The 27,068-nt window shown below is 41.0% G+C and overlaps 7 protein-coding genes and 1 pseudogene across 7 annotated transcripts; all 8 read right to left on the bottom strand.

The window, feature by feature from the left end:
- Positions 1-1,217: 1,217 nt before the first annotated feature.
- Positions 1,218-3,765, bottom strand: LOC131981433 (protocadherin alpha-3-like). Its single transcript, XM_059345704.1, has one exon. The coding sequence runs from the start codon at positions 3,588-3,590 to the stop codon at positions 1,218-1,220; it is 2,373 nt and encodes a 790-aa protein (XP_059201687.1). The 5' UTR covers positions 3,591-3,765.
- A 782-nt stretch (positions 3,766-4,547) lies between these two features.
- On the bottom strand, positions 4,548-7,002 carry LOC131981432 (protocadherin alpha-3-like). Its single transcript, XM_059345703.1, has one exon. The coding sequence runs from the start codon at positions 6,918-6,920 to the stop codon at positions 4,548-4,550; it is 2,373 nt and encodes a 790-aa protein (XP_059201686.1). The 5' UTR covers positions 6,921-7,002.
- Positions 7,003-8,030: 1,028 nt separating this feature from the next.
- Positions 8,031-10,526, bottom strand: LOC131981431 (protocadherin alpha-8-like). Its single transcript, XM_059345702.1, has one exon. The coding sequence runs from the start codon at positions 10,401-10,403 to the stop codon at positions 8,031-8,033; it is 2,373 nt and encodes a 790-aa protein (XP_059201685.1). The 5' UTR covers positions 10,404-10,526.
- Positions 10,527-11,255: 729 nt separating this feature from the next.
- LOC131981430 (protocadherin alpha-3-like) lies at positions 11,256-14,035 on the bottom strand (annotated as a pseudogene).
- Positions 14,036-14,485: 450 nt separating this feature from the next.
- LOC131981429 (protocadherin alpha-7-like) lies at positions 14,486-17,023 on the bottom strand. The gene has a single exon (XM_059345701.1). It carries the CDS (start codon positions 16,913-16,915, stop codon positions 14,486-14,488), a length of 2,430 nt encoding a protein of 809 aa, XP_059201684.1. The 5' UTR covers positions 16,916-17,023.
- A 691-nt stretch (positions 17,024-17,714) lies between these two features.
- Positions 17,715-20,276, bottom strand: LOC131981974 (protocadherin alpha-3-like). The gene has a single exon (XM_059346519.1). The coding sequence runs from the start codon at positions 20,109-20,111 to the stop codon at positions 17,715-17,717; it is 2,397 nt and encodes a 798-aa protein (XP_059202502.1). The 5' UTR covers positions 20,112-20,276.
- A 633-nt stretch (positions 20,277-20,909) lies between these two features.
- On the bottom strand, positions 20,910-23,378 carry LOC131981986 (protocadherin alpha-8-like). The gene has a single exon (XM_059346535.1). The coding sequence runs from the start codon at positions 23,289-23,291 to the stop codon at positions 20,910-20,912; it is 2,382 nt and encodes a 793-aa protein (XP_059202518.1). The 5' UTR covers positions 23,292-23,378.
- Positions 23,379-24,404: 1,026 nt separating this feature from the next.
- On the bottom strand, positions 24,405-26,951 carry LOC131981428 (protocadherin alpha-3-like). The gene has a single exon (XM_059345700.1). The coding sequence runs from the start codon at positions 26,778-26,780 to the stop codon at positions 24,405-24,407; it is 2,376 nt and encodes a 791-aa protein (XP_059201683.1). The 5' UTR covers positions 26,781-26,951.
- Between the last annotated feature and the right edge of the window lie 117 nt (positions 26,952-27,068).

The raw sequence follows: 27,068 nt of genomic DNA, 5'->3' as shown, positions 1-27,068 counted from the left end.
CGACGTGATAATGTTGTCAAGGGGTGGAACCAAAATGCAATGACGACAAGCTCGTACACAGCCGACTTTTTACATCACACTGACACCATGCGACCAGACATCCGACTGCAGAAAGTCGAAAGGTCTTTAGCTCATCAGATTCATTTGTAAATTGTGTAGTAGCTACCACAACCTTCTCAATAAACGTAGTCGACTAATTGGAAAGAGATGAGGAGATCGACATGTTTTTAGCAAATAAGCAAACTCGAAGCCCTTTCAGCACCATGGACAGCCTCTGACATAGACTACAATTAATTATATCGTAAAAGTTTTATAATTCTGCTTCATATTGCACCCTAAATTACTTTTTTTCATGCTGCTAGATTGTACCCATTTCCAGTAGCGACTTAATGTTGAGTTTTCTAGGTCTGAGTACAGTGTGGGTATAGTAATTCTGCTGATGCATCGTGTTCGTGTCTGCAGTCAGTCAGCTCATCTTAAAAAGCATGACTCCTCTAATCTAAACACATAACCAACAATAATTGAACTGCATCTACATTTTTACTACATCTGCAATTTAAAAAAACCTGCTTGGGCAAAAAAGATTGAAATAGGAAGACGGAATGGAAGGAAGTTAATATTCACGTAAATACCAACAAGCAATCACATTATGACCTACTATAAGTGGAAAATATCAAACGTGTGCGTAGTCAAAACTGTGAAGGAAAAGTGAGAATGCTGATACAGCTTTTCAAAGTAGAGACAGAAGACGTGAAATAGAATTGACTGACGCAATCCTCAGTTATTTTTACTTCATCTTAACCGTTAAATAGCTGTTGTTAAAACACGATTTATCACATCTGCAATATAAAGCCAATAAAAGCAAACTGCTTCAGTCACTGCTATATTGCAAAACTACCACTTTCCCTTTAAAACATACAATATAATATGTGTAGTCAGCAAGCAAACAAATCAAATAGTAAACAAGCACGACACAGTTTTCACAAGATTCTCTGTTAATTATAGACACTCTTTATGTGCAACTAATATGAAACATGGATTTTCAATGAATGGCAAGAGTTCATGCCAGCCGAGGCGCCCAATGTTTCTCTCATATCAACCAAGGATTTGAATTTTTTCGCCAACCCCGAATACTTTCGTGAAGTTCGTTCACTGCTAAATTCCTGCAAGATTTTTTTGAATGAAAAAAAAAAGGATAAATAAAGACAAATGTTTATTTAAATATGCCTTACCTCTCCAGATGGCCGTCTCCTGTCAGGGAGCACTAGTGTGTTGGCATGGCTGCCCGGGACTATAGTAGATCCTATACTCATTCTGGGTCCAACTAACATGTAGCGTTTGTCTCCAGATCTGTACTGGATGCTGTGACACAGTGTCCCATCATAATTAGTCTCTTGTAGATATTTAGAAGTATACTCTGTGGATTTGGAGCACTGCATTGCAATCAGCACGATGATACTGATGATAAAAAGTACAGAAACTGATCCCAAAGTTATCATGAGGTAAAAAGTCACATCAGTCCCCTCCTCATCTCTTGTTGCACTTTTAACATCAGAAGCAGCAAAAGCCTCTTTGGGCTCCACAAGTTTGACAAGCACAGTAGCTGTTGCTGAGAGAGAAACGTTGCCATTGTCTTTCACCAGTATGATCAGTTTATGCTCAGCCTCGTCTGTCTCTGTGAATGAGCGAAGTGTTCTGATCTGTCCTGTATAGCGGTCCAAAGCAAAGAGACTGTGGTCAGTAACTTCCTGCAGTGAAAACAGTAACCAGCCGTTATATCCTATATCAGCGTCATAGGCTCTGACTTTAGTCACCAAGTGTCCTGCGTTCACATTGCGGGGAATCTCCTCCACACCTTCAGCAGAACCGTTAGAGCTGACTGGATACAGGATGACTGGAGCGTTGTCGTTCTGATCCAGAATGAACACGTTCACTGTGACGTTGCTGCTTAGTGACGGAGTTCCAGAATCTGTGGCGACAACTTGGAACTGGAACGTTTTCAGTGTTTCAAAGTCAAAACTTTTTAGCGCCAAAATATCTCCATTCTCTGAGTTAATGTTGAGAAATGAAGCTAATTTATTTTCTTCTCTGCCATCTCTGAGAATATGATATGAAATAAGAGCGTTGTCGTTCTCATCTCGATCAGAAGCTCTAACAGAAAACACAGAGGCTCCTGGTTCATTAGCTTCAGTCACATAGAAAGTATAAGGACTCAGTGAAAACTCTGGACTGTTGTCATTCACATCTGCCACCACAACGCTTATTGTCTTCTCAGATGATAATGGAGGCTGACCAGCATCTTTTGCAATTATTGTCAGTTCATATTGAGACTGTTTCTCTCTGTCCAGAGGTGATTTGGTGACTAATGAATACATTTTGTCTTGTAATGATGGGGATAAAGTAAACGGAACATCCTCACTTATGGAGCAAATAACTTTTCCATTTAGACCAGAGTCCAAGTCATTGACACTGATCAGAGCTACTGTAGTTCCAGGTCTGGAGTCTTCAGGGATTGAACTTGAAAAGGAGGTAACTTCAATCTCAGGTGCATTATCATTAACGTCAACAATCTTGATAACTACGGTTTTTTCTGTGGTTAGCGGAGCGAAACCTTTGTCGGAAGCTTCAACTTCAATATCGTATTTGTCTTTCTGCTCATAGTCTATTAAACCTTTTACAGTTATTTCCCCCGTTTGTGGATTGATATCAAATAGGTTCAGCATATTCATATTCATACTGTTGCTAAATGAGTAAACTACATCCCCGTTTGTTCCGTCATCTAAATCCGTTGCATTTACTTGTATAACTGTTGTTCCGAGTGGAGAATTTTCATCCAACATCACAGAATAGCCATCTTTAGTAAATGCAGGTGCATTATCATTAATATCCAAAACATTTACGATGATATTCATAGTACCAGATTTTGGAGGTTTCCCTCCATCCAGTGCTGTCAGCACTAATGAGTGGCTTTCAGCCGTTTCCCTGTCTAAAGATTTTTGAACAACCACTACAGGTATTTTTCCATCGTCACCTTTGTCCCTCACTTCCAAACGGAAGTGGTCATTGGGGCTGAGTTTATACTGCTGAACAGAGAAATGACCGCTGTCTGCATCCCGTGAGGCTTTTAGCTGAAATCGTGCTCCAGGTAACACGGACTCTGAAATCTCCAACCGTTTCTCCTTCTCTGGGAAAGCTGGAGAATGGTCATTTATATCCAGCACTTCAACTCCAACATAGTGTACCTCCAGTGGGTTTTCTAGAACAGTTTTCAGATTTAGTAAACACGTACTGCTCTGCGCACACACCTCTTCTCTGTCAATCTTCCTGCTCACATACAGGATGCCGTCGTGCTGGTTTACATTGAAAAGGGGGTCCGGATCGCTAGAAACAATCCGATACTTCCTGTCTTTCAATGTGTTTTTATCCAACCCTAGATCCTTGGCTATATTTCCGACCACAGTTCCTTCGTTAACTTCCTCAGAGATGGAATATCTTATTTGCGCCGAGGCCACGCTCCACAACAGCACAGCAACCACGCAGCCGAGCAAACATCCTCGCTCCCTTCGTCTCTCGCATCTTCTTTGTTCCATGTTTCAACCCGATATTATCAGTGATCATTCACATGAACAAAACTGCATTGCAGTGATCGAGAACAACAATTCCACATGTGATAATGATTATCCTGTCCTTAGAGCGACAGACATGAAGAAAAACAGAGTATTTCCAAAGGCAGCAGTAAGCTGAGAAACGACCGTGTTAATGTCGAACTGAGGAAGCTATCAAGAGGTGGAACCAGAATGTGCTGACGACAAGCGCATGCAATGCTGACTTTTTCTATTATACTGACACCATGCGATGTAAAGCATCACTGCAGAAAACCAAAACTCAGTAGCACTTTATCTGATTTGTAGATTGTGAAATGATGTGTTGAAATATTATTTATTTTTGTCGAAACATTACTCAAGACTGCCGTGGTGAATATAAATAAATTATGAGACCGCTGACTTAACACAAAACATCCCTCTGATAAATAGAATAGAAACCACCAAAACACTTGGAGGTATCTTAACTTTATGTGATAAAGTAGGCCTATAAATGTAGTAAAACACCGAGATGAAGTCACTGTAGTTTGTCAGAACTCATAAACAGGTACTGGGAAATCAGAGCAAAGGGGCGCGCAATGTGTTAACAGGTATCAGGACCTCAGAGTTAAACGGATAAGCACCACGGACAGCGAAACGAGCCACTGAAAATGCAGCCCAATGACATGTCTAACTTTAGATTACATCCCAGAAGCCTGATAGATCAAATTTTACTGTGGTATTATTCAGTAAAATGTAATAAGGTCTCAAGTGGCCAAGCTTTTGTAGAGAAAATATTTCAGATAAGTCCAATATAAACGTATGAAAATGTAAAAGTAAAAATTTTGCAGACGATTGTTGAATTAGATTTGCTGAAAAAAATCTTATAGGTACTTTTACCCAACACTCATTTGTTAGTGCCCAAATCTTTAATATGAATGAAATTATTTTGAGGATAAAACACTTTTAAATATGCCTTACCTCTCCAGATGGCCGTCTCCTGTCAGGGAGCACTAGTGTGTTGGCATGGCTGCCCGGGACTATAGTAGATCCTATACTCATTCTGGGTCCAACTAACATGTAGCGTTTGTCTCCAGATCTGTACTGGATGCTGTGACACAGTGTCCCATCATAATTAGTCTCTTGTAGATATTTAGAAGTATACTCTGTGGATTTGGAGCACTGCATTGCAATCAGCACGATGATACTGATGATAAAAAGTACAGAAACTGATCCCAAAGTTATCATGAGGTAAAAAGTCACATCAGTCCCCTCCTCATCTCTTGTTGCACTTTTAACATCAGAAGCAGCAAAAGCCTCTTTGGGCTCCACAAGTTTGACAAGCACAGTAGCTGTTGCTGAGAGAGAAACGTTGCCATTGTCTTTCACCAGTATGATCAGTTTATGCTCAGCCTCGTCTGTCTCTGTGAATGAGCGAAGTGTTCTGATCTGTCCTGTATAGCGGTCCAAAGCAAAGGGACTGTGGTCAGTAACTTCCTGCAGTGAAAACAGTAACCAGCCGTTATATCCTATATCAGCGTCATAGGCTCTGACTTTAGTCACCAAGTGTCCTGCGTTCACATTGCGGGGAATCTCCTCCATACCTTCAGCAGAACCGTTAGAGCTGACTGGATACAGGATGACTGGAGCGTTGTCGTTCTGATCCAGAATGAACACGTTCACTGTGACGTTGCTGCTTAGTGACGGAGTTCCAGAATCTGTGGCGACAACTTGGAACTGGAACGTTTTCAGTGTTTCAAAGTCAAAACTTTTTAGTGCTGAAATATCTCCATTTTCAGGATTTATGTTGAGAAATGAAGCCAATTTATTTTCGTCTCTGCCATCTCTGAGAATATGATATGAAATAAGAGCGTTGTCGTTCTCATCTCGATCAGAAGCTCTAACAGAAAACACAGAGGCTCCTGGTTCATTAGCTTCAGTTACATAGAAAGTATATGGACTCAGTGAAAACTCTGGACTGTTGTCATTCACATCTGCCACCACAACGCTTATTGTCTTCTCAGATGATAATGGAGGCTGACCAGCATCCTTTGCAGTTATTGTCAGTTCATATTGAGACTGTTTCTCTCTGTCCAGAGGTGATTTGGTCACTAATGAATACATTTTGTCTTGTAATGATGGTGTTAAAGTAAACGGAACATCCTCACTTATGGAGCAAATAACTTTTCCATTTAGACCAGAGTCCAAGTCATTAATACTGATTAGAGCTACTGTAGTTCCAGGTCTGGAGTCTTCAGGGATTGAGCTTGAAAACGACGTTACCTCAATTTCAGGTGTATTATCATTAACGTCAACTATCTTAATAATGACGCTTTTTTCTGTCGTAAGAGGAGCCAGGCCTTTATCTGATGCCTGTATTTCAATTTCATATCTATCCTTCTCCTCATAGTCTATTAAACCTTTAACAGTTAACTCGCCTGTTAATGGATTTATATCAAAAATATTTAACATATTTGGATTCATACCCTTGCTGAACGAGTAAGCTATTTCTCCGTTTGGTCCTTCATCGAAATCCGTTGCGTTAACTTGAATGACGGTTGTGCCTACTGGGGCATTTTCAGAGAGCGTAGCAGAATAAACATCTTTATCGAAAACTGGTGTGTTATCATTAACATCCAAAACATTTACTACAATATTCATAGTACCAGATTTCGGAGGTTTCCCACCATCTAGTGCTGTCAGTACCAACGAGTGGCTTCCTTTAGTTTCTCTGTCTAAAGGTTTTTGAACAACCAGTATCGGTATTTTACCATCTTCTCCTTTATCCTTGACTTCCAAACGGAAATGATCGTCGTGGCTGAGTTTATATTGTTGCACGGAGAAATGACCACTGTCTCGATCCCGTGAGGCTTTTAGCTGAAATCGTGCTCCAGACATCACGGACTCTGAAATATCCAACGTTGTCTCCTTGTCCGTAAAACTGGGAGAATGATCATTTACATCCAAAACGTCCACTCCAACATAGTGTACCTCCAGTGGGTTTTCTAGAACGGTTTTCAGATTTATTAAACACGTACTGCTCTGCGCGCACACCTCTTCTCTGTCAATCTTTCTGCTCACATACAGGATGCCATCGTTTTGATTTACATGAAAAAGAGGCTCGGCATTACTAGAAACAATCCGATACTTCCTTTCTTTCAGCGTGCTTTTATCCAACCCCAGATCTTTTGCTATATTTCCAACCACAGTTCCTTCGTTAACTTCCTCAGAGATGGAATATCTTATTTGTGCCGAGGCCACGCTCCACAACAGCACAGCAACCACGCAGCCGAGCAAACATCCTCGCTCCCTCCGTGGCTTGTATCTTCTTTGTTCCATGTTTAAACCGAAAACATAAGTATTCCGTCACAACAATAATAAATACGTTGTATAAATAGAATCCGGTATGTTCATCTATGTATGTATTAATTAACTTCCTGTTCATGCAGAACGTCGGGCAAGCGACTATTTACGTAAAATAAGCACAGAAACGACCCTGCCAGTACCGATGTGAGAATATTGTGGGGAGGTAGAACCAAAAACCAATGACGACAAGCTCGTGTAACGCTGACTTTTTACATTACACTGACACCATGCGACCTCGTTTCTCACTGCAGTGATTTGTGGGATGGAATGCACATCAGAGCGTTAAGATTTAGCTTCAGCAAAGTTCTGGGCAAAGGTTGTAAAATGTGTGGAAACAGATCAGGATACAGCAGAGGCGGTCAATTATGGAAAAATGCCTGCTACTTTCAGGACCAAGGACAGTGATGTTGACGTTGTGCACAATCCTTCACTTAAGGCATTGTCACATACGTATGTTCAGGTTCTTTCAGAGCGATGAGTCGATTGAAATTGTTTCTCACACTACCTTATATTACTTGAATTGCTTTGGATAGCTTACTTTCTCATCTTGCGTTTATAGCTAAGTGAAGGAGTACTGACGAAGCACACACACACACACACACACACACACACACACACACACACACCAATCGAGCATCAGTCAGCTTTCATTCCTTAACTTGAATATAATCAAGGTAGTTTAACAAATGTCAGATGGCTGTCAGAGGGTTCACGCCAATAGATACCGAGTCAACATAAAACACACAATACTGCAGCAAAATTAACTCTAAGAAACACTGTTCATATCTTTGCCTGAGAGAAATTGCAGAATGTCAAACCGGTCATGAAGTCAGAAGAATTCTGACAGTCTTGATAGAGGTATTGGCAAGTGGGTGGTTATGATAATTAAGAAATAAAACGTTATTTCCTTGTTCAAGTCAACGAAAATGTCTATAAATAACTCCAAAGGGACTTAATGCCATTGCCAGTGGAAACCAGGGAAGCGAACAAATCTAGTGCAAATAAATACAAATATGACCCGGATAGGTATATTTAATATGTCTTGGAAGTACACAATTCAGTCAGTCACCTCAAAGGTTTGCACTAAATATGTCTTACCTCTGTGGATGTCCTCCTCCTGTCAGGGAGCACTAGTGTGTTAGCATGGCTGCCCGGGACTATAGTAGATCCTATACTCATTCTGGGTCCAACTAACATGTAGCGTTTGTCTCCAGATCTGTACTGGATGCTGTGACACAGTGTCCCATCATAATTAGTCTCTTGTAGATATTTAGAAGTATAGTCTGTGGATTTGGAGCACTGCATTGCAATCAGCACGATGATACTGATGATAAAAAGTACAGAAACTGATCCCAAAGTTATCATGAGGTAAAAAGTCACATCAGTCCCCTCCTCATCTCTTGTTGCACTTTTAACATCAGAAGCAGCAAAAGCCTCTTTGGGCTCCACAACTTTGACAAGCACAGTAGCTGTTGCTGAGAGAGAAACGTTGCCATTGTCTTTCACCAGTATGATCAGTTTATGCTCAGCCTCGTCTGTCTCTGTGAATGAGCGAAGTGTTCTGATCTGTCCTGTATAGCGGTCCAAAGCAAAGAGACTGTGGTCAGTAACTTCCTGCAGTGAAAACAGTAACCAGCCGTTATATCCTATATCAGCGTCATAGGCTCTGACTTTAGTCACCAAGTGTCCTGCGTTCACATTGCGGGGAATCTCCTCCACACCTTCAGCAGAACCGTTAGAGCTGACTGGATACAGGATGACTGGAGCGTTGTCGTTCTGATCCAGAATGAACACGTTCACTGTGACGTTGCTGCTTAGTGACGGAGTTCCAGAATCTGTGGCGACAACTTGGAACTGGAACGTTTTCAGTGTTTCAAAGTCAAAACTTTTTAGTGCTGAAATATCTCCATTTTCAGGATTTATGTTGAGAAATGAAGCCAATTTATTTTCTTCTCTGCCATCTCTGAGAATATGATATGAAATAAGAGCGTTGTCGTTCTCATCTCGATCAGAAGCTCTAACAGAAAACACAGAGGCTCCTGGTTCATTAGCTTCAGTGACATAGAAAGTATATGGACTCAGTGCAAACTCTGGACTGTTGTCATTCACATCTGCCACCACAACGCTTATTGTCTTCTCAGATGATAATGGAGGCTGGCCAGCATCTTTTGCAGTTATTGTCAGTTCATATTGAGACTGTTTCTCTCTGTCCAGAGGTGATTTTGTCACTAATGAATACATTTTGTCTTGTAATGATGGGGATAAAGTAAATGGAGCATCCTCACTTATGGAGCAAATAACTTTTCCATTTAGACCAGAGTCCAAGTCATTGACACTGATTAGAGCTACTGTAGTTCCAGGTCTGGAGTCTTCAGGAATTGAACTTGAAAATGAGGTAACTTCAATCTCAGGTGCATTATCATTAACGTCAACTATCTTGATGATGACGCTTTTCTCTGTAGCCAGTGGCGCTAGACCTTTATCCGTTGCTCGAATTTCAATTTCATATTTGTCTTTATCCTCATAGTCTATCAAACCTTTTACTGTTATTTCACCTGTTGATGGATTAACATCAAATAATTTTAATAACCTTTGATTCATACTATTGCTAAATGAGTAAACTACATCTCCGCTCGGACCCTCATCTAAATCAGTTGCATTCAATTGTATGACTGTTGTACCTAAAGGAACATTTTCATCGAGCATCACTGAATAGCCATCTTTAGTAAAAACAGGTGCATTATCATTAATATCCAAAACATTTACTAAAATATTCATAGTACCAGATTTCGGAGGTTTCCCTCCATCAAATGCTGTCAGTACCAATGAGTGGCTTCCTGCAGTTTCCCTGTCTAAAGATTTTTGAACGACCACAATCGGTATTTTACCATCTTCTCCTTTATCCTTGACTTCCAAACGGAAGTGATCGTTGTGGCTGAGTTTATACTGTTGCACGGAAAAATGCCCACTGTCTGGATCACGCGAAGCTTTTAACTGAATACGTGCCCCAGGTAACACGGACTCTGAAATCTCCAAAGTTGTCTCTTTCTCTGGGAAAGTGGGAGAATGATCATTAACATCCAGCACCTCCACCGCAACATAGTGTACCTCCAGTGGGTTTTCTAGAACGGTTTTTAGATTTATTAAACACGTACTGCTCTGCGCACACACCTCTTCTCTGTCAATCTTTCTGCTCACATACAGGATGCCATCGTTTTGATTTACGTGGAAAAGTGGTTCGGTATTACTGGAAACAATACGATACTTCCTTTCTTTCAGCGTGCTTTTATCTAATCCCAGATCTTTTGCTATGTTTCCAACCACAGTTCCTTCGTTAACTTCCTCAGAGATGGAATATCGTATTTGTGCCGAAGCCACACTCCACAACAGCACAGCAACCACGCAGCCGAGCAAACATCCTCGCTCCTTCCTTGGCTTGTATCTTCTTTGTTCCATGGTCAACCCGAAAACATCAGTAATCCATCACAATCGGTTTGTTGTAAAGACGTAATCCAGCACTTCCCTTTGTTAATTCACTTCCTATGTATCCAGAATTTGAGGTTAAACGGCAATTTACATACAATAGGAACAGAAACGGTCCTGCCAGTATCGAAGTGAGAATATTGTGAGGAGGTGGAACCAAACAGCAATGACGACAAGCTCGTGTAACTCCGACTTTTTACATTACACTGACACCATGCGACCTTATATCTTACTGCAGTGATTGAAGGCATATAATGGACATTAGACCAATGGTTTGTTGGTCGTAATAGTCAGACGACTTTATGGATAGATAGCAGGAAGCTGTTGAGTCTGTAAACAAGCAGATAAATAAAGTCCCTGCTCCTTTCAGCACCAAGGACAGCGACCATCACGTTCGCTTCAGGCACTATCACATCTTCTCTGTTTCTCTAACAGTGCTCAGTTGATTTGAGAAGGGTTTTCACAATGTGCTACGGGATGGCATTGATTACATTCTCATTATGTGTTGTTTATGGCCCATATCAGTGAAGGAGTACTTAGTGTTAAATGAGTTTTCATTGGCTTGTCCGCAATTTTAAATCATCAAGCTAGTGTCAAATTGTGAGATGGTTGTAAAAGAGTACAAGTAGACAAGGTACAAAATCAACATAAAACAACATCATCATGTCGCAGTAAAATAAATAATTGCTCCAGAGAAAGTGCAGAATACCAAAATCAATACCAAATCAGGCAGAACGTCAGGATTGTAATTGCAGAGTTGAAAAAGGAAACGACAAAGTCGGAGACAATGATTATTAAGAAATCAAATATTATTTCATTATCAAGTCAAGCTACATCGGGTCTACAAATAAGTCTTATAAGGATCAGGCCATTTCCATTGGAATCTAGGGACACCAGGAACACCAGGGGAGCCAACAAATACACTGCCATGTTCTGCAAACCATTAGGCGTAGTTGATATGTTTAGGAAATTAAACAATACACTTAGTCAACTCACAGAATGCACCGAAATAAGTCTTACCTCTCCAGAAGGCCGTCTCCTGTCAGGGAGCACTAGTGTGTTGGCATGGCTGCCCGGGACTATAGTAGATCCTATACTCATTCTGGGTCCAACTAACATGTAGCGTTTGTCTCCAGATCTGTACTGGATGCTGTGACACAGTGTCCCATCATAATTAGTCTCTTGTAGATATTTAGAAGTATACTCTGTGGATTTGGAGCACTGCATTGCAATCAGCACGATGATACTGATGATAAAAAGTACAGAAACTGATCCCAAAGTTATCATGAGGTAAAAAGTCACATCAGTCCCCTCCTCATCTCTTGTTGCACTTTTAACATCAGAAGCAGCAAAAGCCTCTTTGGGCTCCACAACTTTGACAAGCACAGTAGCTGTTGCTGAGAGAGAAACGTTGCCATTGTCTTTCACCAGTATGATCAGTTTATGCTCAGCCTCGTCTGTCTCTGTGAATGAGCGAAGTGTTCTGATCTGTCCTGTATAGCGGTCCAAAGCAAAGAGACTGTGGTCAGTAACTTCCTGCAGTGAAAACAGTAACCAGCCGTTATATCCTATATCAGCGTCATAGGCTCTGACTTTAGTCACCAAGTGTCCTGCGTTCACATTGCGGGGAATCTCCTCCACACCTTCAGCAGAACCGTTAGAGCTGACTGGATACAGGATGACTGGAGCGTTGTCGTTCTGATCCAGAATGAACACGTTCACTGTGACGTTGCTGCTTAGTGACGGAGTTCCAGAATCTGTGGCGACAACTTGGAACTGGAACGTTTTCAGTGTTTCAAAGTCAAAACTTTTTAGCGCCAAAATATCTCCATTTTCAGAGTTAATATTTAAAAACGAGGTCAATTTATTATCTCCACTTGCTTCTCTAAAAATGTGATATGAAATAAGAGCGTTGTCATTTTCATCACGGTCTGAGGCTTTTACTGAAAATACTGAGATTCCGGGCCCGTTATTCTCAGTGATATAAAATACATAGGGGCTAGATGAAAACTCTGGACTGTTGTCATTTACATCGGATATTATGACGCTTATGGTCTTTTCAGTTGAAAAGGAGGGGTCACCTGTATCTTTCGCAATAATTGTGACATCAAATTGGGAAATAATTTCCCTGTCCAACTGTGACCTAGTTACGACGGCGTACATGTTTTCTTGTAATGATGGAGATAGACTAAAAGGCACTTGTTCTTTTATTGTGCAAATCACTTTACCGTTGATTCCAGAGTCTAAATCACTGACACTGATCAGGGCCACTGTAGTTCCTATCTGTGAATCCTCCTTGATCGAGCTAGAAAACGATGTCACTTCTATCTCAGGTGCATTATCATTAACATCAATAATAGTGATCGTAACACTTTTGTCAGTTGTTAGAGGAACTTGTCCCTTATCAGACGCCTGAATGTCAATTTCATAACTTTTACTTTTCTCGAAATCTATCTGACCTGTTACTTTAATTTCCCCTGTGTTCCCATCTATACTGAAGACTTCCATCAATTTTGAATCAACTTCGTTACCAAATGAATATATTATTTCGCTGTTTGCACCCTGGTCCATATCTGTTGCATTGACCTGAATCACAACAGTACCAACGGGAACGTTTTCCTTAAGTGTGACAGAGTAACCCTCTTTTGTAAACACCGGGGAGTTGTCATTAACATCAAGTACATCCACAATAATATCAATAGCGCCGGACTTTACCGGTTTCCCCCCATCAACGGCCGTGAGACGTAGCTTAATTTTCCCTGCCGTTTCTCTGTCTAACTGCTTCTGCACAACTAGAAATGGTACTTTGCGGTCCTCGCCTCTATCCTTCACTTCTAATCTAAAATATTCGTTGTGGCTGAGTCTATATTGCTGAATGGAGAACTGACCTACGTCGGGGTCGCGCGCAGCCTGCAGCTGAAATCTCGCTCCTGGTAAGGCCGACTCAGAGATCTCGAGCCTTTTCTCTTTCTCTGGAAAAACAGGCGAGTGATCATTTATGTCAAGTATTTCCACCGCCACGTAGTGTATCTCCAGTGGGTTTTCTAACACGGTTTTCAGATTGATCAAACACGGGCTGGTCCGCTCACACACCTCCTCCCTGTCTATTCTTCTTTTCACATATAAGATCCCATCGTTTTGATTCACTTGAAACAGGGGCTCAGTTGAGCCCGCGACAATGCGATATCCTCTGTCTTTGAGTGCACTCTTATCGAGTCCCAAATCCTTAGCTATGTTCCCAACTACAGTGTCAGCTGGAACCTCCTCAGATATTGAATATCTGATCTGTGCAGAAGCTCCGCTCCATAAAATATCCAAAACAACCATGAAGGCAAACCAAAGCTGACGCTCCCTCCATGCTTTGCGTCCTCTTTGTTCCATGACTTGAAGGCGATAAAGAACAGTCCATCAACTACGTCGTGATATCAATGGGACTTAACGTGTCATGTTACTAAAGAATTCCAAACGTCTGTTGTCTAAAAAATGCAGAAAATAAATCACATCTGCTGTTGCCAGTCGCGATCTTGCGCTCAAATGAAAATAGTAAAGGGGCTCAGTCGAAATAAAGCTCGTGACGTCAAGTGCCAGATGCACAGAACCACTGAACTATACTGACACCAAGCGTTGGGATGGCTGTTTACAAAGATAACAGCAGTAATAACGGTCAGAGGAAAGCTAGAGACATGACCTGCTTGGACTTGGTTTTACAGAGAGGAAAATAATAAGAACCTGCTTCAGCATTGACCTTTCTAGTTACATTGCAGGCTAAAACAGAGATCACCACAACACTCACCGTCTTGAACCACGGCTCTTAATACTTTGTAAACAATCTATGTTACCAGCACCAGTGGGAAGATATGATTAAAAATCGATTAACACATCACATCACGATCAGAAACTAAAAGCTGATTTACAATATGGTGTAGTACAAAAAAAAAAAAAATCATTGTTTGTAAGTTTTAAAATGATGATTGCGAGGAGGTGGAGCTTCCATGTTATTTCTAGAGAGAAAGTCACCGCAAGAGTGTCTTATTTCAAAACCTTTCACACAAGTGTTAAATATGTAATGGGCGACAAAATTTAAGCATTAAAAACAATAATCTTACCTCTCCAGATGGCCGTCTCCTGTCAGGGAGCACTAGTGTGTTGGCATGGCTGCCCGGGACTATAGTAGATCCTATACTCATTCTGGGTCCAACTAACATGTAGCGTTTGTCTCCAGATCTGTACTGGATGCTGTGACACAGTGTCCCATCATAATTAGTCTCTTGTAGATATTTAGAAGTATACTCTGTGGATTTGGAGCACTGCATTGCAATCAGCACGATGATACTGATGATAAAAAGTACAGAAACTGATCCCAAAGTTATCATGAGGTAAAAAGTCACATCAGTCCCCTCCTCATCTCTTGTTGCACTTTTAACATCAGAAGCAGCAAAAGCCTCTTTGGGCTCCACAAGTTTGACAAGCACAGTAGCTGTTGCTGAGAGAGAAACGTTGCCATTGTCTTTCACCAGTATGATCAGTTTATGCTCAGCCTCGTCTGTCTCTGTGAATGAGCGAAGTGTTCTGATCTGTCCTGTATAGCGGTCCAAAGCAAAGAGACTGTGGTCAGTAACTTCCTGCAGTGAAAACAGTAACCAGCCGTTATATCCTATATCAGCGTCATAGGCTCTGACTTTAGTCACCAAGTGTCCTGCGTTCACATTGCGGGGAATCTCCTCCACACCTTCAGCAGAACCGTTAGAGCTGACTGGATACAGGATGACTGGAGCGTTGTCGTTCTGATCCAGAATGAACACGTTCACTGTGACGTTGCTGCTTAGTGACGGAGTTCCAGAATCTGTGGCGACAACTTGGAACTGGAACGTTTTCAGTGTTTCAAAGTCAAAACTTTTCAGCGCCGAAATATCTCCGTTTTCAGAGTTAACATTTAAAAAAGAGGTAAACAAATGTTCTCCACCTCTGTCCCTGAATATATGATATAAAATAAGAGCATTACTTCCCTCGTCATCATCACGGGCTGTCACAGATAGAATAGACTCTCCTGGCTTGTTATTCTCAGATATGTAGAAAGTGTATGGGTTCTGTGAAAACACTGGGCTGTTGTCATTCACATCCGACACAACAATGTTTATATTTTTTTCTGATGATAAGGGTGGCTCACCTGCGTCTTTCCCTACAATTGTTACATGATAATGCGACTGCTGCTCTCGATTCAAACGTGATTTTGTAACCAGGGAATACATGTTATTCTGTAAAGACGGAGTGAGCATAAAAGGAAGGTCTTGGCTTATGTAACACATAACTTTTCCGTTCAGACCGGAATCCGAGTCTTTAACACTAACTAAAGCCACAGTGGTTCCTGGTTTGGAATCTTCTGGTAAAGCATGTGAAAATGATGTCACTTCAATCTCAGGTGCATTGTCGTTTACATCAACAACATGTATAATAATGCTTTTGTCCGTGGCTAGTGTAGCCGCACCTTTGTCAGATGCCTGGATATCAATTTCATATCTGCTACATTCTTCAAAATCTATCGACCCTGCCACAGTAATTACTCCAGTAATGGCATTTAAATTAAAACGTGCACGTGTACGTGCATCCACATCTTTACCAAAAGAAAATCCAACTTCACCATTTGAACCTTCATCCAAATCCGTTGCATTTACTCGAATAACAGTTGTACCAAGGGGGGAGTTTTCTTTCAGATGTACAGTATAGGAATCCTGGGTGAAAACTGGGGGATTATCATTGACATCCAAGACATCAACAGTTATAGTCATGTTACCGGATCGTGGAGGTTTACCTCCATCAACGGCTGTCAGAAGTAGCACATGGGTTTTAGCAGATTCTCTGTCAAGTGACTTTTGGAGAATTAAAATAGGAGTCTTCCGGTCCTCACCACGATCCTTCACTTCCAAACGAAAATTATCATTTTGACTCAGTTTATATTGCTGAACCGATAATGGACCACTGTCACCATCGCGCGCAGCTTGTAACTGAAATCTTGCTCCTGGTAACGCAGATTCATAAATCTCCAACAAATTTTGATTTTCGGGGAAGCTTGGTGGGTGGTCATTTACGTCCAGAATCTCCACTGCTACATAGTGCACCTCCAGGGGATTTTCCAACACGGTTTTTAAGTCGATTACACAAACCTTGCTTCGGTCGCACACTTCCTCTCTGTCAATTTTTTGGTTCACATACAAAACACCATCGTCCTGATTTACTCGAAAAGGAGGCTCTGTCGTGCCGTAGACTATACGGTAGCCTCTCTCTTTCAGTGTGGTCTTATCAAGACCTAAATCCTTAGCAATATTCCCAACAGCAGTTCCTTCTTTCACTTCCTCAGAGATGGAATAGCGGAATTGCCCTGAAGCTTTGCTCCAAAATGTAACGAAAACCATCATGTAGACAACCCACTTTGTCCGCTCTCTCCATGTCTGGCGTCGTCTTTGTTCCATGATGTGAAGATGAAACATTTACAATAAAAACGGATTTAAATAGCTGTAGTAGCACACTAACATGAAACCCCTCCGTCACATTCGTTGTCATAATCCAGTCATTCTCTAACAGAGCATTTCAGTTGTTTTAAAGCTAAATTCTGTATTAAATCCGTCAGCACGTAAAATGTTCTATCAGTTAAGGTTTTAGGCGAAGGGTGGAGGGGATGGCTCTGGTGGTTATGACGAAAGCACGTGAAAGCGTTATTTGTTATTATACTGACACCAAGTGATCGAGAATCACATTGCAGTGATGTATTTGAAATAATAGCAACATGTATTAAAGTACGGATTTTACACGAAAAAGACAGCTTTTTGACGATAAACGGAACACCATATTCCCACTTACAAAGCAAAGAGAAGATGACCCTTTCATTAAATACACAGTCCATGAAGACATAACTCAAACTTTCTATTATATTGGAGTGCAGCGTTATGCGAAATACACAGTGGGACTTGCTCCAGAGTGAATCAGCACCACGGACAGAGACAGCCTGCACTCAGCTCAACCACTAGCGCATATGGACGTACACCACAAGCAGATGGATAAGATTGCCATCGTGAAATATAAATCCAACCGCCCCTTTTTCACTTATTGTACAAGTGGTGAGTTATGAAGAAGTTAGTTCTGACTGCTTCGTAAACAATGACCTCAATCAATTCGATCCCGCAAATACAAACCAAGAAACACGTGACATATAATTTCAATTAAAATATACAATTCGGAAGTAATACTGTTTACACACAATCAGTCTATAAAAACTTACAGGAGAGTGAGTCAAAGTATTGTTCTTACCTCTCCAGAAGGCCGTCTCCTGTCAGGGAGCACTAGTGTGTTGGCATGGCTGCCCGGGACTATAGTAGATCCTATACTCATTCTGGGTCCAACTAACATGTAGCGTTTGTCTCCAGATCTGTACTGGATGCTGTGACACAGTGTCCCATCATAATTAGTCTCTTGTAGATATTTAGAAGTATATTCTGTGGATTTGGAGCACTGCATTGCAATCAGCACGATGATACTGATGATAAAAAGTACAGAAACTGATCCCAAAGTTATCATGAGGTAAAAAGTCACATCAGTCCCCTCCTCATCTCTTGTTGCACTTTTAACATCAGAAGCAGCAAAAGCCTCTTTGGGCTCCACAACTTTGACAAGCACAGTAGCTGTTGCTGAGAGAGAAACGTTGCCATTGTCTTTCACCAGTATGATCAGTTTATGCTCAGCCTCGTCTGTCTCTGTGAATGAGCGAAGTGTTCTGATCTGTCCTGTATAGCGGTCCAAAGCAAAGAGACTGTGGTCAGTAACTTCCTGCAGTGAAAACAGTAACCAGCCGTTATATCCTATATCAGCGTCATAGGCTCTGACTTTAGTCACCAAGTGTCCTGCGTTCACATTGCGGGGAATCTCCTCCACACCTTCAGCAGAACCGTTAGAGCTGACTGGATACAGGATGACTGGAGCGTTGTCGTTCTGATCCAGAATGAACACGTTCACTGTGACGTTGCTGCTTAGTGAAGGAGTTCCAGAATCTGTGGCAACAACTTGGAACTGGAACGTTTTCAGTGTTTCAAAGTCAAAACTTTTTAGCGCCGAAATATCTCCGTTTTCAGAGTTAACATTTAGAAAAGAGGTAAACAAATGTTCTCCACCTCTGTCCCTGAATATATGATATAAAATAAGAGCATTACTTCCCTCGTCATCATCACGGGCTGTCACAGATAGAATAGACTCTCCTGGGTTGTTATTCTCAGATATGTAGAAAGTGTATGGGTTCTGTGAAAACACTGGGCTGTTGTCATTCACATCCGACACAACAATGTTTATATTTTTTTCTGATGATAAGGGTGGCTCACCTGCGTCTTTCCCTACAATTGTTACATGATAATGCGACTGCTGCTCTCGATCCAAAAGTGATTTTGTAACCAGGGAATACATGTTATTCTGTAAAGACGGAGTGAGCATAAAAGGAAGGTCTTGGCTTATGTAACACATAACTTTTCCGTTCAGACCGGAATCCGAGTCTTTAACACTAACTAAAGCCACAGTGGTTCCTGGTTTGGAATCTTCTGGTAAAGCATGTGAAAATGATGTCACTTCAATGTCAGGTGCATTGTCGTTTACATCAACAACATGTATAATAATGCTTTTGTCCGTGGCTAGTGTAGCCGCACCTTTGTCAGATGCCTGGATATCAATTTCATATCTGCTACATTCTTCAAAATCTATCGACCCTGCCACTGTAATTACTCCAGTAATGGCATTTAAATCAAAACTTGCACGTGTACGTGCATCCACGTCATTGCCAAATGAATATACAACTTCACCATTTGAACCTTCATCCAAATCCGTTGCATTAACTCGAATAACAGTTGTACCAAGTGGGGAATTTTCTTTCAGATGTACAGTATAGGAATCCTGGGTGAAAACTGGGGGATTATCATTGACATCCAAGACATCAACAGTTATAGTCATGTTACCGGATCGTGGAGGTTTACCTCCATCAATGGCTGTCAGAAGTAACACATGGGTCTTAGCAGATTCTCTATCAAGTGACTTTTGAATAATTAAAATAGGAGTCTTCCGGTCCTCACCACGATCCTTCACTTCCAAACGAAAATTATCATTTTGACTCAGTTTATACTGCTGAACCGATAATGAACCACTATCAGCATCGCGCGCAGCTTGTAACTGAAATCTTGCTCCTGGTAACGCAGATTCAGAAATCTCCAACAGCTTTTCATTTTCGGGGAAGCTTGGTGCGTGGTCGTTTACATCCAGAATCTCCACTGCTACATAGTGCACCTCCAGGGGATTTTCCAACACGGTTTTTAAGTCGATTACACAAACCTTGCTTCGGTCGCACACTTCCTCTCTGTCAATTTTTTTGTTTACATACAAAACACCATCGTCCTGGTTTACTCGAAAAGGAGGCTCTGTCGTGCCGTAGACAATACGGTAGCCTCTCTCTTTCAGTGTGGTCTTATCAAGACCTAAATCCTTAGCAATATTCCCAACAGCAGTTCCTTCTTTCACTTCCTCAGAGATGGAATAGCGGAATTGCCCTGAAGCTTTGCTCCAAAATGTAACGAAAACCATCATGTAGACAACCCACTTTGTCCGCTCTCTCCATGTCTGGTGTCGTCTTTGTTCCATGATGTGAAGATGAAACATTTACAATAAAAACGGATTTAAATAGCTGTAGTAGCACACTAACATGAAACCCCTCCGTCACATTCGTTGTCATAATCCAGCCATTCTCTAACAGAGCATTTCAGTTGTTTTAAAGCTAAATTCTGTATTAAATCCGTCAGCACGTAAAATGTTCTATCAGTTAAGGTTTTAGGCGAAGGGTGGAGGGGATGGCTCTGGTGGTTATGACGAAAGCACGTGAAAGCGTTATTTGTTATTATACTGACACCAAGTGATCGAGAATCACATTGCAGTGATGTATTTGAAATAATAGCAACATGTATTAAAGTACGGATTTTACACGAAAAAGACAGCTTTTTGACGATAAACGGAACACCATATTCCCACTTACAAAGCAAAGAGAAGATGACCCTTTCATTAAATACACAGTCCATGAAGACATAACTCAAACTTTCTATTATATTGGAGTGCAGGGTTATGCGAAATACACAGTGGGACTTGCTCCAGAGTGAATCAGCACCACGGACAGAGACAGCCTGCACTCAGCTCAGCCACTAGCGCATATGGACGTACACCACATGCAGATGGATAAGATTGCCATCGTGAAATATAAATCCAACCGCCCCTTTTTCACTTATTGTACAAGTGGTGAGTTATGAAGAAGTTAGTTCTGACTGCTTCATAAACAATGACCTCAATCAATTCGATCCCGCAAATACAAACCAGGAAACACGTGACATATAATTTAATTAAAATATACAATTCGGAAGTAATACTGTTTACACACAATCAGTCTATAAAAACTTACAGGAGAGTGAGTCAAAGTATTGTTCTTACCTCTCCAGAAGGCCGTCTCCTGTCAGGGAGCACTAGTGTGTTGGCATGGCTGCCCGGGACTATAGTAGATCCTATACTCATTCTGGGTCCAACTAACATGTAGCGTTTGTCTCCAGATCTGTACTGGATGCTGTGACACAGTGTCCCATCATAATTAGTCTCTTGTAGATATTTGGAAGTATACTCTGTGGATTTGGAGCACTGCATTGCAATCAGCACGATGATACTGATGATAAAAAGTACAGAAACTGATCCCAAAGTTATCATGAGGTAAAAAGTCACATCAGTCCCCTCCTCATCTCTTGTTGCACTTTTAACATCAGAAGCAGCAAAAGCCTCTTTGGGCTCCACAACTTTGACAAGCACAGTAGCTGTTGCTGAGAGAGAAACGTTGCCATTGTCTTTCACCAGTATGATCAGTTTATGCTCAGCCTCGTCTGTCTCTGTGAATGAGCGAAGTGTTCTGATCTGTCCTGTATAGCGGTCCAAAGCAAAGAGACTGTGGTCAGTAACTTCCTGCAGTGAAAACAGTAACCAGCCGTTATATCCTATATCAGCGTCATAGGCTCTGACTTTAGTCACCAAGTGTCCTGCGTTCACATTGCGGGGAATCTCCTCCACACCTTCAGCAGAACCGTTAGAGCTGACTGGATACAGGATGACTGGAGCGTTGTCGTTCTGATCCAGAATGAACACGTTCACTGTGACGTTGCTGCTAAGTGACGGAGTTCCAGAATCTGTGGCGACAACTTGGAACTGGAACGTTTTCAGTGTTTCAAAGTCAAAACTTTTTAGTGCTGTGATGTGTCCATTTTCAGAGTTTATATTTAGGAAAGATGCCAGATCATTTTCTCTCGCAATATGATATGAAATAGCTGCATTGTCATTGACATCATTGTCCTTTGCACTTACAGAGAATATTGACGCTCCAGCAACATTATTTTCTGATAGATAAAAATGTAACGGGTTTTGTTCGAATTGTGGTTTGTTGTCATTTACATCTGATATCTGAATAGTGAGAGTTTTTAAAGTAGATAAGGGAGGTTCACCACAATCAGTGGTCTTTATTGTTATTTCATAATGTGACACCTCCTCTCGATCCAAAAATCCCTTCGTGACAACTGAGTATATATTTTCCTTATAAGAAGGTCTTAACTCAAATGGTACTTCCTCGGTTATGCTGGAAATGATTTTTCCATTAAGACCAGAGTCTTTATCTGTCACACTAATAAGTGAAATAACTGTCCCAGGCTTTGAATCTTCTGACACTGTATTTGACAAAGATGTGACTTCTATTTCTGGAGGATTATCATTAACGTCTTTTATCTTTACAATTACTCGACACCTGCTTGTTAATGGAGGCGTTCCTTTATCTGATGCCTGAATGTCTATTTTGTATACCTCTGATTCCTCAAAATCCACGAACCCTTTTAATTTAATTTTTCCAGTTAAACTATCCAACTCAAATATTTCATAAACTTTACGTGCTAATGTTTTGCTAAGACTGTACTCTATTTCCCCATTCGTCCCTTCGTCTGGATCTGTTGCGTTCACTCTTGTAACAATAGTACCAAGTGACATGTTTTCATATATTTCTATTTGATAAGTTTCCTGACTAAATGTTGGACGATTGTCATTGATATCAAGTACAATAATGGAAACATTAAGTGTCCCTGATCTTGGAGGTTTACCTCCATCAACTGCTGTGACAATTATCAAATGTTTATTCTTTTGTTCTCTGTCTAAGGCTTTCTTCAGCACTAGAAATGGTATTTTGTCATCGTCGCTTTGGCTAATTTCTATTTCAAAGTGTTCATTTGGCGTTATTGTATATGTGCGGATAGAATTAATTCCAGCATCGGGATCACGGGCCGTGTGCAGCTCGAATCGAGTTCCCGGAGCTGTTTGTTCTGCTATTTCAAATTGCTGCTCCTTTTCAGGAAAATTGGGGGAGTGATCATTTACATCAGTAATTTCCACAACGACATGGTGCATTTCTAAAGGGTTTTCAACAAGGACTTTTAGCTCCGTAAGGCATACACCACTACCGTGACACAGCTCCTCTCTGTCGATTTTTTTACGGACCTGTAAAGCACCATTGTCCGGGTTTACTTCAAAAAAAGCGTCCTTAGATCCAGATACAACACGGAACCGTCGATCAATCAAAGAGGTTCTGTCCAGACCAAGATCCTTGGCAACATTTCCGACAACTGTACCTTCTTTCATCTCCTCTGGAACTGAGTACCTCAGTTCAGCCAAAGCCTGCTTTCCGAAAATCAGCACTAAAGATAAATGAAAAGCAAACCAACAATAGTCATTTGAGCGATATCGTCTTTCATTCCCCATCGTTATCCAACAAGTCATAGACACACAGAGACCCGGTTTCTGCAGCAAATCAAACGTGTATGTCCGACCCGTTTTTCTTCGCACGTTTTAAAGCAAACAACGCCGTCTCATCCAACCCGCAGACTTGAATCAGACACATCCTCTGCTGTCAGCTACGAAACAATAGCTTGCTTAGGGGAGGGACCGGGTCCTTATTGATGTAACAGTGACACCAAGAGGCAACATTTTACAATATTTAAAGTCGATTAGACGGTGTACCAGTGTATATACTTAGTCAGAAATCTCATTGAAATGTCATAACAGAAGTGAAGATAAAGCAGATAGTGGAAAAAAACCCAGCATGACTACAAACTCGTATTGCTGGTGTCTCTCAGATCCTTCTAGCAATTCACTTGTTTTTCTTCTTCATGCTCCACACAGAAAAAAAACGATATAATGAAATTCAATGCCAAGCCGTCTGATTAGCGAACACTTCTAAATGGCAATTTGATGAAAGTGGCAGAGAAAAATCACTAATCCAAATATTTAAAAAAAAACGTAATGTCAATGCATTTCAGCACCATGGATAGCGACTCCAAAAAGATCTGCAGCTCTTTTCTGTCTAAACCAATGTACCCCAGTGTTTGTGTCTTTATTTGCTACGTCTTCGGCACAATGTTGATAAACGCTTCACTAACAGCATATTAGTCTAAGCAAACATTGTTAAGAATTGTATTAAAAAATTTAACTGGTTGGTGGCAAATCTATTTGGCAACAAAGAGAGGCTACAATCAAATGAGATATGTACTCTTTTTTTTTTATCCGACTGGGATATACTGATAATGTATTTCATTGCAGCAGCTCTGGGGTTCATACTGACTTTAGAGTGTACATGTGTGTATAAGAGAGTCCGCAGATGAGATAAGCCAAAAGATAGTAATGTATCAGACAAAAACTTTTGCAAACAGAAGCTAAATCGAAAATGATAGTTTGCTGACAAACTCACATTTGTTCTTTTGGAAGTAGAAGACACAAAAGCATCTTTCACAAACATTTCTGAACATAGTTTAAACATGCTGAATTAATCAACTGAAGTCCACAATCCTTAAACAATTTGATACATATCGAAACAGGTGCCACCCTTGCTACATTTTAACATCTTACCTCTGTGGATGTCCTCCTCCTGTCAGGGAGCACTAGTGTGTTGGCATGGCTGCCCGGGACTATAGTAGATCCTATACTCATTCTGGGTCCCACTAACATGTAGCGTTTGTCTCCAGATCTGTACTGGATGCTGTGACACAGTGTCCCATCATAATTAGTCTCTTGTAGATATTTAGAAGTATACTCTGTGGATTTGGAGCACTGCATTGCAATCAGCACGATGATACTGATGATAAAAAGTACAGAAACTGATCCCAAAGTTATCATGAGGTAAAAAGTCACATCAGTCCCCTCCTCATCTCTTGTTGCACTTTTAACATCAGAAGCAGCAAAAGCCTCTTTGGGCTCCACAAGTTTGACAAGCACAGTAGCTGTTGCTGAGAGAGAAACGTTGCCATTGTCTTTCACCAGTATGATCAGTTTATGCTCAGCCTCGTCTGTCTCTGTGAATGAGCGAAGTGTTCTGATCTGTCCTGTATAGCGGTCCAAAGCAAAGAGACTGTGGTCAGTAACTTCCTGCAGTGAAAACAGTAACCAGCCGTTATATCCTATATCAGCGTCATAGGCTCTGACTTTAGTCACCAAGTGTCCTGCGTTCACATTGCGGGGAATCTCCTCCACACCTTCAGCAGAACCGTTAGAGCTGACTGGATACAGGATGACTGGAGCGTTGTCGTTCTGATCCAGAATGAACACGTTCACTGTGACGTTGCTGCTTAGTGACGGAGTTCCAGAATCTGTGGCGACAACTTGGAACTGGAACGTTTTCAGTGTCTCAAAGTCAAAACTTTTCAGCGCTGAAATTTGACCGTTGTCCGAATTTACATTTAAGAAAGATGTTACATCATTTTGTCGAGCAATATGATATGAAATAGCTGCATTGTCATTGACATCACTATCTTTTGCTCTTACAGAGAAAATTGAGCTACCAGCAACATTATTTTCTGACATGTAAAACTGTAATGGGTTTTGATCAAAATGTGGAGTGTTGTCATTTACATCTGATATCTGAATATTTAATATTTTTACAGTAGATAAAGGAGGTTCACCACAATCAGTGGCTTTTATTGTTATTTCATAATGTGACACCTCCTCTCGATCCAAAAATCCTTTCGTGACAACTGAGTATGTGTTTTCCTTGTAAGAAGGCTTTAATTCAAAAGGCACGTCTGAATCTATGTTGGATATAATTTTTCCATTGACACCAGAGTCTGTATCAGTTACACTAATAAGTGAAATAATGGTCCCAGGCTTTGAATCTTCTGACACTGTATTTGAAAGTGATGTGACTTCTATTTCAGGTGGATTATCATTTACGTCCTTTATCTTTATAATGACCTTACACCTGCTTGTTAATGGAGGCGTTCCTTTGTCTGATGCCTGAACATCGAGTTTGTGAATCTCCGATTCTTCAAAATCCAAAGCTCCTTTCAATTTAATTTGTCCACTTAAACTATCCAATTCAAATATGTCGTAAACTTTACGTGCTAATGTTTTGCTAAGGCTGTACTCTACCTCTCCATTATTTCCTTCATCTGGATCTGTTGCATTCACTTTTAAAACAATAGTACCTACTGGAACGTTTTCATATATTTCTATTTGGTAAGGATCCTGACTAAATGTCGGGCGATTGTCATTAATATCAAGAACAATAATGGAAACATTTAGTTTTCCTGATCTTGGAGGTTTACCTCCATCAACTGCTGTGACAAGTAGCAAGTGTGTATTTTTTTGTTCTCTGTCTAAGGCTTTCTTCAGCACTAGAAATGGTATTTTCTCCTCATCACTTTGACTAACATCTATTTCAAAGTGTTCATTTGGTGTTATTGTATATGTGCGGATTGAGTTAATTCCAGCATCAGGATCACGGGCTGCGTGCAGATCAAATCGAGTTCCCGGAGATGCATGTTCGAATATTTCAAATTGCTGCACATTTTCAGAAAAAATCGGACGGTGATCATTTACATCCGTAATTTCTACAACTACATAATGTATTTCCAATGGGTTTTCAACAAGGATTTTCAGCTCTATTAGGCATGCACCACTACCCTGACACAGCTCCTCTCTGTCGATCTTTTTACGGACCTGCAAGGCACCATTGTCCGGGTTTACCTCGAAAAAAGCGTCCTTAGATCCCGAAACAACTCGAAATCGTCGTTCAACCAAAGAGGTTTTTTCTATTCCAAGATCCTTGGCAACATTTCCAACAGCAGTTCCTTCTTTCATCTCTTCTGGAATAGAATACCTCAGTTCAGCTAACGACTGCGTTCCGAAAATCAGCAGGAAGGAAAAAATAAAAGCCAACGAGAGATGGTCACTGAAGCGATATGGCCTTTTTGTCGCCATCATTTTCCAATGACACATCCACACAGGAGCCGGTTTCTGCAGCAAATCAAACGTGTATATCCGATCCGTTTAGTTTCGCATGTTTAAATGCAAACAACGCCGTCTCATCTAACTCGCACCCTTGAATCAGATGCATTCTCTGCTGCGGGGAACTAAACAATAGCTTTCTTAGGGGAGGGACTGAGTCCTTATTGATGTAACAGTGACACCAAGAGGGCAACATTTTAGACTATGCAGATTCGTTAAAATTGCATTCCAGGGTATATATTTTGGTCAGAAAATCGACTTGAAATTACGCAACAGATT

Source organism: Centropristis striata, chromosome 12 (assembly GCF_030273125.1).
Source record: "Centropristis striata isolate RG_2023a ecotype Rhode Island chromosome 12, C.striata_1.0, whole genome shotgun sequence".
NCBI classification, from domain to species: Eukaryota; Metazoa; Chordata; class Actinopteri; order Perciformes; family Serranidae; genus Centropristis; species Centropristis striata.
This window is presented reverse-complemented; position numbering and strand designations above follow the sequence as displayed.